Source organism: Hypanus sabinus, chromosome 4 (assembly GCF_030144855.1).
Source record: "Hypanus sabinus isolate sHypSab1 chromosome 4, sHypSab1.hap1, whole genome shotgun sequence".
Classification (NCBI taxonomy): domain Eukaryota; kingdom Metazoa; phylum Chordata; class Chondrichthyes; order Myliobatiformes; family Dasyatidae; genus Hypanus; species Hypanus sabinus.
In genome coordinates, this window is record NC_082709.1 from 54,316,465 (window position 1) to 54,334,363 (window position 17,899).

The following is a 17,899-nucleotide window of genomic DNA, read 5'->3' on the forward strand; positions in this document are numbered from 1 at the left end:
ACAATGCACCTTTTGATGTTGCTCAGGGAAACTATCTTGGATCCCTACTCTTCTCCTTATACATGTTCCTCTTGGGAAACATCATTAGAGACTCCTGATGAAAGGTTTCGGCCTGAAACGTTGTCACTACCTCCTTCCGTAGATGCTGTCTGGCCTGCTGAGTTCTGCCAGCATTTTGTGTTTTTATTAGAGAGCATAAACCTGGTTTCCACAGTCAAGCAGATGATACATAGTTGTACGTCTTGGTTGAGCCTGATGATGCAACAGCCTATCTTCTCTGACTTCTGATATTGTTGCAATAAACAAATGGATGAATAATTATTCCCTAGTACTAAATGGAGATAAAACTGACATAGTTGGTCCCAAAGCAAAAAGAAATAAACTTTTGATAAACAGGAATGTGGCTTCCCATGTAAAACCTGAAGTAACAAGACTGGGTGTTATCCTTGACTCAGATTTGAATTTTAAATCTCACATAAACGAAGTGACCACAGTAGCATCTCCACACTTAGAAATTTTGCAAAGCTATGTCTGTTTCTGTTACATAATGATCCTGAAAAACTAATTCAGGCCTTTATATTGAATAGACTAGATTACTGCAATGCACATTTTCAGAATCAAAATCATGTTTATATATCACTGGATTGTGCTGTGAAATTTGTTAATTTAGCTTAAATATGTTTACTAGCCTTCCAAAGCGACCAAATGACAGACAAACTTCAACTCATTCAGAATGCCAGTCATCAAAACCAGGATGAGGGAACATATCACTCCCTTACTAGCATTGGCTTGCTTTATCCTTTAGCATTGATTTTAAGGTTCATTTAGTTGTTTTTAAAGCTCTTAATGGCCTGGGACAAAAGTACATCACAGAATCACTTTTATTTATAATCCTACTCGAGCTCTCAGGTCTTCTTCCAGCTGTCTCTTAAATTTAAACAATCTTTCTCAAAAGATAATTGGCAGGTCAGCTTTTTTTAATCTATGCTCCTAAACTGTGGAATTTAATATATAAAACTATAAGGGATGCAGACTCAGTTAACACTTTTAAACAGCAGCTCAAAACCAATTTATTAACCTTGTTTTTAAACTAACATATTTTCGTCTTTCATTTTCATGTTTGCACTTTATCTCATTGTAAAGCATTTGAACTACATCATTTGTATGAAAAGTGCCTCTGTGTCTGTTTGTCTGTACATGTATACTGTATATACTGAATGTGTGTGTGTGTGTGTGTACAGGTATACGTATTGGCTTTAGAAACTTGCATTATTTTGTTTAACATAATAAATTCTTTGTAGGACTTCAAAGACCAGGAGACCCTGGACAAGCTGATGGAAAGCCTAGACACTGACGGTGATGCTGAATGTGACTTCCAGGAGTTCGTTGCATTCATTAGTATGGTAACTGCAGCGTGTCACGAGTTCTTTGTGCAGAAGGATGAGTAGGCGGACCACATGGTCAAAACAATGTAAGTCACCCACTTCATTGTTTCCACTGATAATAACTTGTGAGATTACAATGGAGCAATAAAGCATTTGGTTTGGAGAGTCAGCAAAAAGCAACCATTAATGAATGTCATCTGTTGAAGTGATCAGCTCCAGCCTGATGGCATAGAATCTCATGTGATCCTTAGCCGAGTTACGTTTCAGAGTAACACACACAAAATGCTGGAGGATTTAGCAGGCCAGAGAGCATCTATGGAGAGGAATAAACGAGGACCAAGACCCTTCATCAGGACAGGAAGGGAAGAGGAAAGAAGGGAAGAAAAGAAGGTTGGGGAGAGGAGGAGGAGGAGGAGTACAAGCTGGCTGGTAATAGGTAAAACCTGATGAAGGAGAAGGTGGGTGGGTGGAGGTTGGCTGTTAGTTTTCAGCTGCCCCTGCGTGCTTGCAGATACAGATGTGATTTGAAGACAAATGTAAAGCACAGCACAGGTCGTCCCTGCGTGCTGATTCCCATTATGACAGATATCACATTTCAGATTCAGATTTATTTATCACAAGTACATCAAAGCACACAGTGAAGCATGTCATTTGCGTTAACAACCAATATAGCAGCCAAGGACCGACTGAGGCAGCCACAAGTGTCACCACAACATAGCATGTCCATAATGCTCAACACAGAACACAACAAAATACAGCACACCAAACAACAAGGCAGCAAGGTGTTTTAGGGGCCTACATGTTTTTTGAGCTGTTGATGATTCAGTTTGCAAGTTCGAAATATGGCTGTGGAATGAGTTCCCACCCAGCGAGAGATGCCTGCAGCCCACAGGAGCTGTAAATTCCTCCAACCAATCTCCAAAACCCTCAGGCTGTTCTTGGGCCATGCTTAGGTAAACTGGAGGATGTGTATAAGGACATTTAAAGATCTTTGTATTGCTTCTAATTAATCTGATTTCTGTGAATTTGATGGAGCAATGAAAAGGGACCAACTAACTTCCACTGTACTTAAGGTTATAGTTCTCTAGATGAATAAAGGGTATTTAATTAGTAGTGTAACTCTGTGCTGCAGCATAGGTGGGGTGTACCCATATCACTGGGAGAAAGGAATATCTTGCAGTTACACCTATGACATTTCAAAAACACAAGAAATTTTGCAGATACTAAAAATCCAGAGGAACACATACAAAATGCAGGAGGAACTCAGCAGAACAGGCAACATCCATGATGCTCCAAATACTTCAGGGGTTTGAGGCCCAGCACAGCCCAGCAAGCCCCTAGGATTCATCTTTGAAGTTATCTAATGCCTTTCCCATAGTAATTTGAGCTAGAATTTCACTGCTGCCACCCTGAACTCTCAAACTACAACGTCCTTCTCCACAGTGAATTTTAGACCTCACCTTTGGCTCCATGTACCACCTTAATGTTCCATAGCAACAACTCAAAATAAGTAACAGCAGATTTTAGTGGTTCTTCTCATCCTATAGAGCCAAAATCCTATTGAGGACAACACAGTTACATTGTGGTTAGCACAAGCACTTTACGGAGCCAGCCAGTGATCTACGATTGGGTTCCAGTTCCCACCGTTCATGCTGACCATCAGGTTGCTTTCTATGCTAATCCCATTTTTCAGTATTTTAGTCCAGTTTAAGTGCTCATCGAAATAGATCTCAAATGTCCTGAGAGTCTCTGCCTCCACCTTCTACTCAGGCAGTGTATTACAAATTCCAACAACCCTCAGAGTAGTAAAATTCTTCCTTAACTTCTCCCTAAATCTCACAGCCATGATCTTAAGCTAAACTGACTAGTTCTATTAATTTATGCTATTGGGAAGAAAGTCTCAACATCTATGCCATCCATGCCCCATATGATGTTGTACATATGAATCTAGCACCCCCTTCCATCCCAGCCTCCCCACCTCCAAGGAAAAAAATCCAGTTGTTGGAACTGGAGATGCTATTGCCATAAAGTTCTATGGAAGTGAAGAATGAGGTAAAAATCTTATGGTTACCACCCTTTTTAATAGTTCATCACAGTACAGTTAGATGGGGTCAGCAAGAAATCTAACAAGAAAGAAGTATGGGAAGTAACAAAAGACTGGACCTCATGTTCGCCCCTTGTACAGCAAGCTGGTTTAGGCTGGACAGATAAGGAGTCTCCTCAAACGGGAATTGTCTGTGAACAAGAAGGACATTCTTGCTTTATACTGCCTTGACACTTCAGGCTGACAGACTAACTTAAAAATTTAATCAATAAATTAAACAGGTGATTATACAAACATACACTGAAGTGAGGATAAAAAGTGAAAGTAAAAGGGAAAAAATTCAACTTGAATAGCAGTGGAGACCCTAATTTATCACAAACTATTCAGTCTCCACTCACAGCTGAAATGTTCGATGTCAAGTGATATGGTACACACTATCTGCTGCCTGAGAGAGTGCTGGAGGCAGAGACTCTCAAGAAATATCTGGGCAACCGCCTAAATTACCATGGCACTGAAAGCCATGCATCAAGTGCTGGTAAATTGTTAAATTAGTATTACTGTCACAGGTACCTAGGTGCAATGAAAAAACATTTTTCTACATGTTTTCCAAACAGATCAATTCATTATAATGGTGCACCAAGGTAGTACACTGTAAAACAATAATGGAATAAAGTGTTAGTGCAGTTGTTGGGTCTGAAGATGTGATAGGCAGTGCATGCAGACAATAGTGTGCAAGATTGGGAGCTCAAGATTCTATTTTATCATACTCGAGGACCTGTGAAAGGTCTTATGATAGCTGTTCTTGAGCCTGGTAGTATGTGCATTCAGATTTTTATATCTTCTGCCCAACTGAGGCGTGAGAAGAGAGAATGTACGGGTGGAGAGAATGTTCAGGTGGTTGTGGGGTCTTAAATTATGTTAGCTGTTTTAAAAGGGGTTAGTGTAGAGATTGGTACAGTCATAGTGGACCGGAGAGTCTGTTTCTGTGCTCATGAATCCATGACCCTGTAAAATGCTGGTGAATTTCCACTGCACTTACTCCACCCTTTCTACTGCGCGGTGCTGTAGTATTTTCTACCTTGTCAAATGAAAGAAAACTTCCTGTATACTTTCAGAACTATTTTATCAATCTGTCCTATACCCTTTCTATGATTCTTCACTTTGTACACCAAGATCTTTCTGTTCCTTGGGGAATTCCAGGGTCCTATTGTTCATTCTCTGTATCCAAATCGTATTGGTCGTCCCAAAATGTGCATTGCTGAACAACCAGCTGATGTGTCCACTGATATCTTTAATCTCTCATTTCAACAGTCTGAGCCACCAACCTGCTTTGAGCAGACTTCATCTATATTTCTGCCTAAGAAGAATGTGGCAACCTGCCTCAATGACTATCATCCAGTAGCACCTACATTGACAGTGATGAAGTGTTTTCAAAGGTTGGTGATTAAATATATCAATTCCTGCCTCAGAAGTGACTTTGATCTGCTTAAATTTGTCAACTGACACAACACGTCCACAGCAGATGTGATTTCATTGGCTATTCACTCAACCCTGAAATATTTGGACAGCTAAGACACATGAAGCAGGACTCTGCTATCAACTACAGTTCGACGTTCAACACTGCCATCCCCTCAAATCTAATCAGTAAGCTTCAGGACCTTGGGCTCAATACCTCCTTGTGCAATTTGATCCTTGCTTTCCTCACCTGCAGACCCCAATCAGTGTGGATTCACAATAAAATCTTAACGACAATCTCCATCAGCAAAGGTCACTTCATATTTACGGCTGTGTGGCTAAGCACAGCTCCAATGCCATATTCCGGATAGCTGATGACACTACTGTCCTGGGTTGAATCAAAAGTGGTGAGGAATAGGCATATAGGAAGAAGATTGAAAATCTGACTCAATGGTGCCACAACAACAACCTCTTACTCAATGTCAATAACACCAAGGAGCTGATTATTGACTTCAGGAGAAGAAAAACAGAGGTCCATGAGCCAGTCAGCGTTGGAGGGTCACAGGAGAAGAAGGTCAGCAACTGTAAATTTCTCAGTGTTATCATTTCAGAGGATCTGTCCTGGGCGGAGCATACAATGAAAGCATGACAGCACCTCCACTTCCTTAATAGTTTGCGAAGAATTGGCATGATAGCTGAAACTTTGACAAACTTCTGTAGATGTGTTTTGGAGAGTATAGTGACTGGTTGCATCACAGCCTGGTACGGAAACACCAATATCCTTGAATGGAAAATCCTACAAAATGTAGTGGATGCTGCCCAGTCTATCACAGGCAAAGCCCCCACTCCACCATTGAGTACATCTATACAGAACACTGTTATAGGAAAGCAGAATTTATTATCAAAGACTAATCCATTCTTTTCCTTAAGACTCATAACTACTCCCTCTGACACTCCATCAATTACCAAGCTGCAGTCCTAAAGATTAGGTCCAGCACCGTTCATATTCCATTAGACCGTAAGGTACATTCCAGTGGACTATCTACATACTGGCATAAAAAGCTCTCCTGCATGCACTTCAAAGATCCACCTACCCCTTTAAGCCTGTTGCACTGTGATGATCCCAGTTAACTTTGGGGAAGGTGAAATCTCTTACTGCTATTCCCTCATTCTCTGTAATTTGCTTAGAAACCTACTGCTCGATTTCCCCCAGTTGGAGGTGCGTACCACCCCCTGCAAAGTTCAAAGTTCAAAGTAAATTCATTATCAAAGTAGATATATGTCACCATATACCAGCCTGAGATTCATTTTCTAGTGGGCGTGCACAATAAATCCATAATAGAATAATAACCATAGTAGAATCAATGAACGACCGCGCCATCTTGGGCATTCAGACAGCATGCAAAAGATAACAAACTGTGCAAATTCAAAAATAAAGAAATAATAATAATAATTAATTAATAAACAATAAATATCAAGATCCTGAGATAAACAATCCTTGAAAATGAGTGCATAGGTTGTGGGAACATTTCAATGATGGGGGAAGTGAAGTTTCAAGGGTTTCAACGGTACATTTAATGTCAGAGAAATGTATACAATATACATCCTGAAATGCTTTTTCTTCACAACCATCGACAAAAATAGAGTGCCCCCAAAGAACGAATGACAGTTAAATGTTAGAACCCCAAAGTCCCTCCCAGCTCCCCTCCCTCCTGCACATAAGCGGCAGCAAGCAATGATCCCCCTCCTCCCACCAGCAAAAGAAACATCGGCACCCACCACCGAGCACTCACGCATGCAGCAAAGCAACAGCAAAGACGCAGACTCGCAGTACTCCAGAGACTACACGTTCACCCGGTATTCGACACACCACAGGCTCCCTCTCTCTCTCCCTAATAAGGGAAAAAGAGGTGTCTCCATTCCACAGCGAGAGGGGAGATGTAATAAACAAACTGCTGGTTTACAATATTAAAAGTCTGCTGCATCGCTTTTTCTGAGCTCTGTGCCCAAAGATCTCAGGTCTCTCAGCACACAGCCAGAGATCTTCCAACTCCCATGACACACCGATCTGCTGCTGGGGCACAGACCTTCGATCCACCCGTCTCCAGAGCCACGAGATCTTGGACCTCCAAAGGCGAGCAATGCTCTTAGGCCACAACCTTGGCATGTCGAATAACGGCCAGTTATGAAACCCCGAGAGTGGGTCCCATTCCAGCAAAGAACTGAAGTCTGCATGTAACCCCCAGTTGGGGTATTCAAAAGAACCCTGAAAGGGAAAAACAGGGATATTAAAGATAGAAATAAAGCTGTTTCCAAAGATGCAAGCAACGGAGTCGCCGTTTAGGGCCACCATGACTAAGCTCCACCCTCTTCTAGTTATTCCCTTTTCTTCAAGATCCAGATGCTAGAGGGGTAATAACTGTTTCTAAACCCAGTGGTGTAAGTCCTGAGGCTCCTGTACCTTCTCCATTATGGCTGGAGTGAGACGAGAGCCTGATGATGGGAACTGCTTTTCAGTGACCGTGATCTGTGTAGATGTGCTCAATGGTGGGGAGGATTTTGCCCATGATGGATGGGGCCATATCCACTAGTTTTTGTATGATTGGCGTTTCCATACCAAGCTGTGATGCAGCCAATTAGAATACTCTCCGCTACACATCTATAGAAGTTTGTCAGAGTTTTAGTTGTCATGCCAAATCTCTTCAGAAACTACTAAGGAAGTAGAGGTGCTGCCAAGCTTTCTTTGTAATTGTACTTACGTTCTTGGCCCAGGACATGTCCTCTTGAATAATAATCCCAAGAAATTTAAAGTTGCTGATCTTCTTCACCTCTGATCCTTTGATAAGGACTGGCTCAACTCCCTCCTATCTGCTGATTTGTCACCACCTTTGATTTGACCTACGACAGTGGTGTTGTCAGCACACTCAAATAGGGCATTGGAGCTGTCCTCTAAAGTGTAAATCGAGTAGAGCAGGGGACTAACCACACAGCCTTGTAGTGCACCCGTGTTGATGAAGATTGTGGGGAAAATGTTGCCAATCTGATCTGACTGGGGTCTGCAAGTGAGGAAATCGAGGATCCAAGTGCACAAGGAGGTGTTGAGGCCAAGGTCTTGAAGTTTATTGATGAGTTTTGAGGGGTCGATTTTATTGAATGCTGAGCAGTAGTCAATAAAGAGCATCTTGATGTACGCATCTCTGCTGACCAGATGTTCCAGGGTTGAGTGGACATGGCATCTGCTGTGGACCTGTTGCTCCAGTAGGCAAATTAGAGTGGATCTAAGTCATTTAATAGGCAGGAGTTGATATATTTCATGACAAACTTCTCAAAACACTTCATCACTCTGGATACAAGAAGAAGGCATTGAGCCCATCTGGAAGTGAACCTCTGTTGTGGCAGGGATGAATACGATCACCTCTTGATCATAGTCAGCCGCTGGTGGTATGTAAATTACGGTCAGGATTATGAGGGAGAACTCCCTCAAGTAAAGCAGATGGAATGTTACCATTAGGTGTTCAAAATCAGGGGACATAAGTTTGACAAAACCACCACATTAGAGCACAGAGAGCTGAGATCTTGAATTGAATTGAATTGAATTTCGGTTTATTGTCATTTAGAAACCACAACTGCAATGCAGTTAAAAAATGAGACAACGTTCCTCCAGAATGATATCACAAAAGCATATGACAAAATAAACTACACCAGAAAATCCACATAACGTTTGGCAATCCCCAAATCCAGAGTCCGGAGAGGCTGCTGTGTATTAAAATATCGCGCTACTATCTTAACGCGTTCCCTGGAAAGGAGCTCCAATCCCACCAGACAAAACAAGACCAACAACTAAAGCTACAAGACCTGCACAAAACCACATAGTTGCAACATACAGTTACAACAGTGCAAACAATACTATAATTGATAAAAAAAAACAGACCATGGGCACAGTAAAAATAGTCCAAAGATGTTAAAAGACTATAAGTTTGAAAGAAACCACCACACAGTTTCCACAAGTCCTTAGGGTCCCGATTGACTCGTCATCCCACGCAGGTGGCAGAAGGGAATACCCCCGCTATGGACTTCCATGGTGCTGCCGGACTCAGCCTCGCAGACGCAACACACAGTGAAAGTGCTCCAACCGCAGCAGACTCCGACTCCGTCAAACCTCCGAGCCTCCGACCATCCCCTCCGGCACAGCCTCTCCGAGCACCATCCTCTGCTGAGCACACTACGACGCCCCCGCCACTGGCCACTCATGAAACTTACATCTCCGCCTTTTACCTTTTCCACCTCAGCAGTTCAGTCCATTCTGTACATCAAGAAGCCTTCAAGTCTAGTTGTCATATCTGGCATGCTTGGAGAAAGCTACATCTTTCTCAGACATTGGAGACAACGATCTCTCATTACACTCCGATACAGTAATCTTGCCCTCAGGTCCTCAGTTTTGTTCCCCAGTGACTGTACATTTGCTAACAAGACGCTGGATAGAAGGGGTCTTATCCCTCTGCATTTTAACCTGGCTTGGAGAACACCACCCCACACCCCCCGTCTCATTTCCAGCCATGACAATGAACTTCCATCCAATTAAAGGTGCTGTACCTCTTAGATAGATACAGGGAGCTTAGAGAAATAGAGGGCGATGCGGTAGGGAAATTCTAGGCATTTTTTAGAGTAGGTTACATGATCAGTACAACATTGTGGGCCAAAGGGTCTGTAGATTTCTATGTTCTATGATCTATGTTCTAACATTCCGTTGATTTAAAAGTACATTGCTTCTAAATCAATGGAGATTTTATGGGAAATTACATGCTGCAGATTGCAGTGAGGGTAATTCAAAAGAGGCATATCTAAAAGTATTGTATGTAACCGGCAGAACGTCGCCATGGTTTACCGGTGCCATCTTGCTAAAGGAACCCGCCCGCAGCAAACTGATGGTAATTTCAATGCCATCTCCTCTGTTACATCCCCTCATTCCCCACACCATTCACACCTGAAGATTCTGTATCCTGGGACTGAGTTGGCAGTCTTTATCCCCATCTCTGTGATACCAACACGACTTTTGTATTTATTTAGAGATACAGCATGCTGACAGTTCCTTCCAGCCCAACGAGCCTGCACCACCCTTTTGACCAGTGAACCTACTAATAACGTGTGTGTGTGTGTGTGTGAGAGAGAGTGTGTGTGTGTGTGTGTGTGTGTGTGTGTGTGTGTGTGTGTGAGAGAGAGTGTGTGTGTGTGTGTGTGTGTGTGTGTGTGTGAGAGAGAGTGTGTGTGTGTGTGTGTGTGTGTGTGTGTGTGTGTGTGTGTGTGAGAGAGAGTGTGTGTGTGTGTGTGTGTGTGTGTGTGTGAGTATGTGTGTGTGTGTGTGAGTGTGTGTGTGTGTGAGAGAGTGTGTGTGTGTGTGTGTGTGTGTGTGTGAGAGAGAGTGTGTGTGTGTGAGTGTGTATGTGTGAGAGAGTGTGTGTGTGTGTGTGTGTGTGTGTGTGTGTGAGAGTGTCTGTGTGTGTGTGTGTGTGTGTGTGTGTGTGTGTGTGTGTGTGTGTGTGTGTGTGTGTGTGTGTGTGTGTGTGTGTGTGTGTGTGCACGCGCCCTTAACTCCTGGTGGAGTCGTTGGGGCGCCGTCATGATAAGCTTTTTGCACCGATCTTTTTGGTGATTGCTTATCATCTTGGGCATCTGCAGCCTGGCAGAGCCCATCTCCAGGTTTTACTACTAACCTGTATTCCTGTAGAATGCCTTTGAAGTTGGAATGCATTGGGAATATCTTTGGAACACCAGGAGGAAACCCACACGGTCACAGGAGAACATATAAGCTCCATACAGACAGCATTTAACCTGAGTCACTGGTGCTGCAATAGCGTTACTCTAACTATGCCACCCGTATCCTTTTGACCATCATATTCTATTGTATTAATCAGTGCCTCACATGTCGGGCTCTTAAATAAATGTAATCTAGCCTTCCAGGATTTCATCTCTGCTCTCTGGACTAAATGAGCTTCCCCGCTACCCCTGTCCATCCCTAGCTCCTATTGTACTGCTCTATGTCCTACTCCCCTACCTCCTGGACTATGGAGTAATGTTTCCTTATCTGGTTCTTCATCCACCTCACTGCATCTCACTTCCTCACCAAATTAGCCTAAACCCACAGCCACAACGCTGCCTCACCCCTGCAAGGTTTTCGGGCCCGTTCTGGGGAAGGTCAGCACAGTATAAGGGACCCAGACACAGAGGGGACTGGCTCAGAGTGAAACTGCTGCCGATGAGCAAGCTGGCACTTCACAATAAGGTGACTGAGCAGTGGGATCATTCAATTCTCGCACAGCACTAAATAAAAGTCATGACTATACTAATTAGGACCATTCATCTACCGCACTTTTTAACTAAAGGTGGCATGTACCCGAAATTATGATTACACAGTGTCCAAAAGATAGCTAATATATAATACACCTAGCAACCTCTACTTTCAAATGGAATGTACAACTCCTCTGTTCCGATATTGAAACAGTCTCAATGGTTGTGAAGTGGCTGGAATGCTTGATGTCGGCTGCATCTCATTCAGTAACCATTGGCAACTCTCCGTCGTGTTGCACAAGATCCCATTTTCAATGTTTTTTTTATTTGCAGCAGCCCCCCTGTTGAATTCCTAACTTTTTTTGTCCTACAATTGAGGGAGATGGAAAAGTCTGAGGAGGATATTTTAAACGATTGGTGAAGCTACCGAGCTCTGTGTAAGAGGGCTGGCAGCACGTGTTTGGTTCAAGTCAAAAGACCAAGTTGGTTCCCTTGCAGCTCTAATCGTGGGCAACGTTATACTACACGTGCACAGTCTGCCCTGAGCTCTATATTTAGAGCCCTTCACAAACAGCAAAAATGAGAACATTTAATCCTATCATTCAGCACTAACTTCACATCTGGAAGGCAGAAGTGAAAGCTTAAGAGTGGCAGCGCACAGTGTCGCATTAACCCGCTGTAACACCAATCAGTAGTCTATTTATACATCCACATTCACAGAGACGTGTCCTTATGCCACATATTTCTCATTTAGGATAACCCAGGCTTGAAATCAATCAGCCCTCAGACTCTGGGGATATTCCTGCAGCTGCTGCATCAAATAAATTGCTTTTCTCCAGCTTGTCCCATGACCCTGCAAATTGTTACCGAGCTAGATGCAGGGCATGTAGAGGATGTAAGCTCCACAACCCATTCCAGAGCAACTTAAGCTAAAGTGTTGCTGGGAGAAGCAATTTGCTTGAAAGACCTCTTCAGGTGGGCAAAGGTTGAAAGAAAGACTGCCAAGGGAACAAAGCAGGGTTCCTCTCCACTGCAATTTCTCTGGTCGTCAGTACATTCGACTCTCGCCCCCCTGGCACTGACTCCCATCCTGGCAATATCTCTGGTGCTTTTACCGTGCACTCATAGCAGGCCACACCTAAAACTCACTCCCGGCACTTAGACACAAACAGTTCCTGGGAATACTCTGATCTTTTCAGGATTCAACATTCAAGATTCTTCAGTACACAAATGTAAAGGAGAGCGAAACGATTGTTACTCTGGATCTGATGCAGGATAAAAAATGCAATGTGCATAACTAACAATATAAATATAAATATAAAAGCAATCCTATAAAACTCAATGTACAAATAACTGTTGAGTATGCCCATACGTAGAGTAACATAAAATTAGCTTCTAGGCATAGACTGATGGTCTGTCCATAAAGTGATGCTGTGTGCAGGAGTATCTGAACATAAGGTAACCCTGTCAGGAGATGGTAAAGTGAAGGAGGAGCTCTTCTTGGTAGCTGCAGGACATATGAAAACTGTAGGACGTTGACTGTGTCAGTGTAGATATGAGGTGCGGAGTATAAGCAGATAGTGTCAGTGTGGGTGGGGGGGGGTGCTGGGGATGAAGGGTGCAGAGGGGCTGTGGAGAAGAGTGGCCGATGTGGACATAGTGGTGGTGTGGAGAGAGTGGAGTGATAGTCAACAGAACATTGACTTACAGAGTGGAGCGAGTGTACACCAAAGTCAAAATGAAATCCCCCCGAGATTATTAACAAATTCTATAGCCCATAAGTCCTGCTAAACAAAGGCAAACTTTCCTCCTCCTTCTCAGTCCTGAACATCATCTCACACCATTTGCTTCCACAGATGCTGCCAGACCTGCTGAGTTTTGAAACCAGTCAGAATACTCTCCATCATATATCTATAGAGATTTGCAAGTCTTTGGTGACACGCAAGATCTCCTCATGCCTTCTTCATGATTGCATCCATGTGTGTCACTGCTTTTGTTGTTTCCCTATTAATGCTGGGCCCAGAATTCTGGCCTGCTCCAGCATTAACAGGGCAACAAGAGGGGATGCGCATACTAAATGCTGGAGGAACTCAGAAGGTCAGCAGTGGAACAAAAATCCATATTTCAGGCCGTGAACCCGTATCAGATTAGGGGAGAGAAGATCGGGGGCTGGCTGGAGGAAGGGTGTAGTAATGGCCAAAGGAAACCTGACTCCGTGACGCCATTGTGAAAGTGAATGCTCAAACAGGGGACAGAGCCTCATAAAACAGAAAGAGATTTCAATTGCCCAGTGGTTAAATTACTGGAGAATGGTAATATCGCTTTGGTAACGTGCATCAACTCCTTCCAAAATTTAATCTGGATAAAAAGCTAATCTGAAATGCACAAAACCAATGGATTGTCATAAAAATCCATCTCGTTCATTGAAAAGAAAACTTGTAGCTGAAAGTCCATCAGCTGATCTGATACCTGTTGTGAACTGATTCTTAACACCTCTCTGATGCACAGTAGTCTCTCAGGCCATTCCGTTATATTTTAATTGGGGTTGAAAAATAAATTATGGACTTGCCGGTAGGGGGGAGAAAAGCAGAGGCAATGAAAGAAATAAAAAACACAAAATGCTGGCAGAACTCAGCAGGCCAGACAGCCCTCCTGATGAAGGGTCGTCACTACCTCCTCCCATAGATGCTGTCTGGCCTGCTGAGTTCTGCCAGCATTTTGTGTTTTTTATTTATTTCCAGCATCTGCAGATTCACTCATGTTGGCAATGAAAGAAACTAAGTTTGAACATTTGAACATTCAACAGCAGTTATGATGTCCAACAGGAATCAGAAATCAGATGACATTTTGTAAAAGTGGTTTTAACCTGATGTACAGTACTGTTCAAAAGGTGTTTGGCACATATAGTGAGTGGCATGCAAAAATTTTGGCACCCCTGGTCAAAATTTCTGTTGCTGTGAATAGTTAAATGAATAGAAGATGAACTTTTTAAGCAAGATTAGTATATTATTTTTGTTTTGTACAATTTTAGACTGAAAAAAAAGGAAAGGAGCACCATGCAAAAGTTTGGGTACCCCAAGAGATTTGAGCTCTCAGATAACTTTTACCAAGGTCTCAGACCTTAATTAGCTTGTTCAGGCTATGGCTTGTTCACAATCATCGTTAGGAAAGGCCAAGTGACGCAAATTTCAAAGCTTTATAAATACCTTGACTCCTCAAAACCTTGTCCCAACAATCAGCAGCCATGGGCTCCTCTAAGCAGCTGCCTAGCACTCTGAAAATTAAAATCAATGATGCCCACAAAGCAGGAGAAGGCTATAAGAAGATAGCAAAGCGTTTTCAGGTAGCCATTTCCTCAGTTCGTAATGTAATTAAGAAATGGCAGTTAACAGGAACAGTGGAGGTCAATTTGAGGTCTGAAAGACCAAGAAAACTTTCAGAGGGAACTGCTCTTAGGATTGCTAGAAAGGCAAATCAAAACCCCTGTTTGACTGCAAAAGACCTTCAGGAAGATTTAGCAGACTCTGGAGTGGTGGTGCACTGTTCTACTGTGCAGCGACACCTGCACAAATATAACCTTCATGGAAGAGTCATCAGAAGAAAACCCTTCCTGTGTCCTCACCACAAAATTCAATGTCAGAAGTTTGCAAAGGAACTTCTAAACAAGCCTGATGCATTTTGGAAACAAGTCCTGCGGAGTTAAAATAGAACTTTTTGGCCGCAATGAGCAAAGATATGTTTGGAGAAAAAAGGGTGCAGAATTTCATGAAAAGAACACCTCTCCAACTCTTACGCACAGGGTGGATCGATTATGCTTTGGCTTGTGTTGCAGCTAATGGCACAGGGAACATTTCACTGGTAAAGGGAAGAATGAATTCAATTAAATACCAGCAAATTCTAGAAGCAAACATCACACTGTCTGTAAAAAAGCTGAAGATGAAAAGAGGTTGACTTCTACAACAGAATAATGATCCTAAACACACCTCAAAATCCACAATGGACTACCTCAAGAGGCGCAAGCTGAAGGTTTTGCCATGGCCCTCACAGTCCCCCGACCTAAACATCATTGAAAATCTGTGGATGGACCTCAAAAGAGCAGTGCATGCAAGATGGCCCAAGAATCTCACAGAACCAGAAGCCTTTTGCAAAGGAAGAATGGGCGAAAATCCCCCAAACAAGAATTGAAAGAATCTTAGCTGGCTACAGAAAGTGTTTACAAGTTGTGATACTTGCCAAAGTGGGTGTTACTAAGTACTGACCATGCAGGGTGCCCAAACTTTTGCTTCGGGCCCTTTTCCTTTTTTGTTATTTTGAAACTGTAAAAGATGGAAATAAAGAAGTAATCTTACTTAAAATATTAAAGAAATGTGTCATCTTTAACTTTATGCCTTTTGGAAATCAGGTCATCTTTTACTCGCTTAGCTACTCACAGTAACAGAAATTTTGACCAAGGGTACCCAAACTTCTGCATGCCACTGGAAATAGCTATGAACTTATGAGCTTTGCACAGTACTGTATAGAAAGGTGGTTGGAAAACAGAGTAAGAGTGCATAGCTCTGTATTAGCTGTGTAGCACTCAGTTTCTTATTTAAGAGCCTCCGAAACACCTCTATCATGTTTTTTTTTAAAAAATGACCACCACTGACAGTATTCCAGGCATTCCCAGTGTAACAGAAACCTTGCCTTGCACATCTTTGAACTGTTCTGCTCTTATTTTAAACACATTTATAGTATTGGACACTTTGTCCCTGGTAAAATATACCAGCTCTCTACTCTGTGCTTCTCATAATTTTATGAACTTCTGTCAGATCTCCACTCAGATTCTGCTGCTTCAGAGAAAATAACCCTTGTTTGTCCAATCTCTCCTTATGTTACATGAGCTTAACTACAAACAGCACCCTCATAAACTTCTTCTGCACCCTCTCCAAAGCCTCCAGAATCAGAATCAGAATCAGGTTTATTATCACCGGCATGTGACATGAAACTTGTTAACTTAGCAGCAGCAGTTCAATGCAATATAATCTAGCAGAGAGAGAGAGAAAAAAAAATAAATAAATTTAAACATAATAATAAATAAACAAGTAAATCTATTATGTTTATTGAATAGATTATTTTAAAATGTGCAGAATCAGAAATACTGTATATTAAAAAAATTAAGTAGTGTCCAAAGCTTCAATATCCATTTAGGAATTGGATGGCAGAGGGGAAGCTGCTGTTCCTGAATCGCTGAGTGTGAGCCTTCAGGCTTCTGTACCTCCCACCTGATGGTAACAGTGAGAAACGAGCATGCCCTAGGTGCTGGAGGTCTTTAATAATGGATGCTGCCTTTGTGAGACACCACTCCCTAAAGATGCCCTGGGTACTTTGCAGGCTAGTGCCCAAGATGGAGCTGACTAGACTTACAACCTTCTCCAGCTTCTTTCGGTCCTATGCGGAAGCCCCTCCATACCAGACAGTGATGCAGCCTGTCAGAATGCTCTCCACGGTACAACTATAGAAGTTTTTGAGTGTATTTGTTGACATGCCAAATTGCTTCAAACTCCTAATAAAGTATTGCCGCTGTCTTGTCTTCTTTATAACTACATCAATATGTTGGGACCAGGTTAGATCCTCAGAGATCTTGACACCCCGGAACTTCTATCATTCTATAATCTGGTGACCAAATTCAAACTCTAGATATGGCCTAACCAGAGCTTTATAAAGCTGCACATAACTTCCTGACTCTTGGTTTCAATGCCTCGGTCAATAAAGGCAAACATGCCTCATGCCATCAGTACCAAACATCCTATCAACTGTAATGGCCATTTTCAGGGAGCTATGGACTTGGATCCTGAGACCTCTCTGCATATCACATATGTACACACACACACATACACACACACACACACACACACACACACACACACACACACACACACACACACACACACACACACACACACACACACACACACACACACACACACACACACACACACACACACTTACTTTACTAGTTCCAGCTAAAGAGAAGCAAGGTCCTTTATGTTGACATTGTCGTGTCTTTTAGAAAACAAACTTGTGAGCAAAGTTCTCATTTGCCAAATAAGTGAGTTTAACTTGGTCAGTTAAATTGGTGAATTTAATTTGTTTTGTTTTCACAGGACGCTGTGTAGCGAGACACTGTTGGCGTAGATGCTGTGGAAGTAACAAGCAGCTCCAGACAGGCAGGTTGCTTGCAAACTAATCTTCACCACCTTGTAGCTGGGAAAAAGCCCCTTGTCCTGCATAATGCATAGGGCTTCAATAACAGATGCTGAGGGCAGAAATAACCATACAAGAAACGTGTCAACTGATGAATATTATTAAATGATTAGATTTGTTTAACTTGGTAAAGGAATATCAGTCTCTCCTTGAACAGCTGAATGGGTATATAAGGGCACCTGCTGATAATAATTGATAAATAAAATCTCACATGCTGGTCAATTACACAACTGTGTTTGGACTATTTAATTTGAGCATTCCCTTCTCAAGTTATTGCTTTCATTTTGTAAATCAAAGTCAAATGTACTATTGTATGCGCAAGGACATAGATGCACAGGTGCAATTAAATTATTACTTGCAGCACAGACACATTGCATCATATAAGACCATAACATGGGAGCAGCATTCAGCCCATTCAGTCTGCTCCTCCATTCTATCATGGCTCTCAACCCTATTCTCCTTCCTTCTTTCTCCTCATAACATTTGA

The 17,899-nt window shown here is 42.4% G+C and overlaps 1 protein-coding gene across 5 annotated transcripts in view; it reads left to right on the forward strand.

Annotated features, from left to right (window-relative positions):
• LOC132392769 (SH3 domain-binding protein 4-like) overlaps positions 1-17,623 on the forward strand; it is a 174,848-nt gene extending 157,225 nt beyond the window's left edge. For 3 of the 5 annotated variants that reach the window (XM_059967094.1, XM_059967092.1, XM_059967093.1), the window contains 2 exons: positions 1,302-1,471; positions 17,313-17,610. In XM_059967094.1, the coding sequence (XP_059823077.1) occupies positions 1,302-1,448 (147 nt within the window). In that variant the 3' untranslated portion in view covers positions 1,449-1,471; positions 17,313-17,610. Of the gene's footprint in view, positions 1-1,301; positions 1,472-17,312 lie in introns of all 5 variants that reach the window. The other 2 variants (XM_059967097.1, XM_059967098.1) reach the window with 1 other exon arrangement.
• The last annotated feature ends 276 nt before the right edge of the window (positions 17,624-17,899 follow it).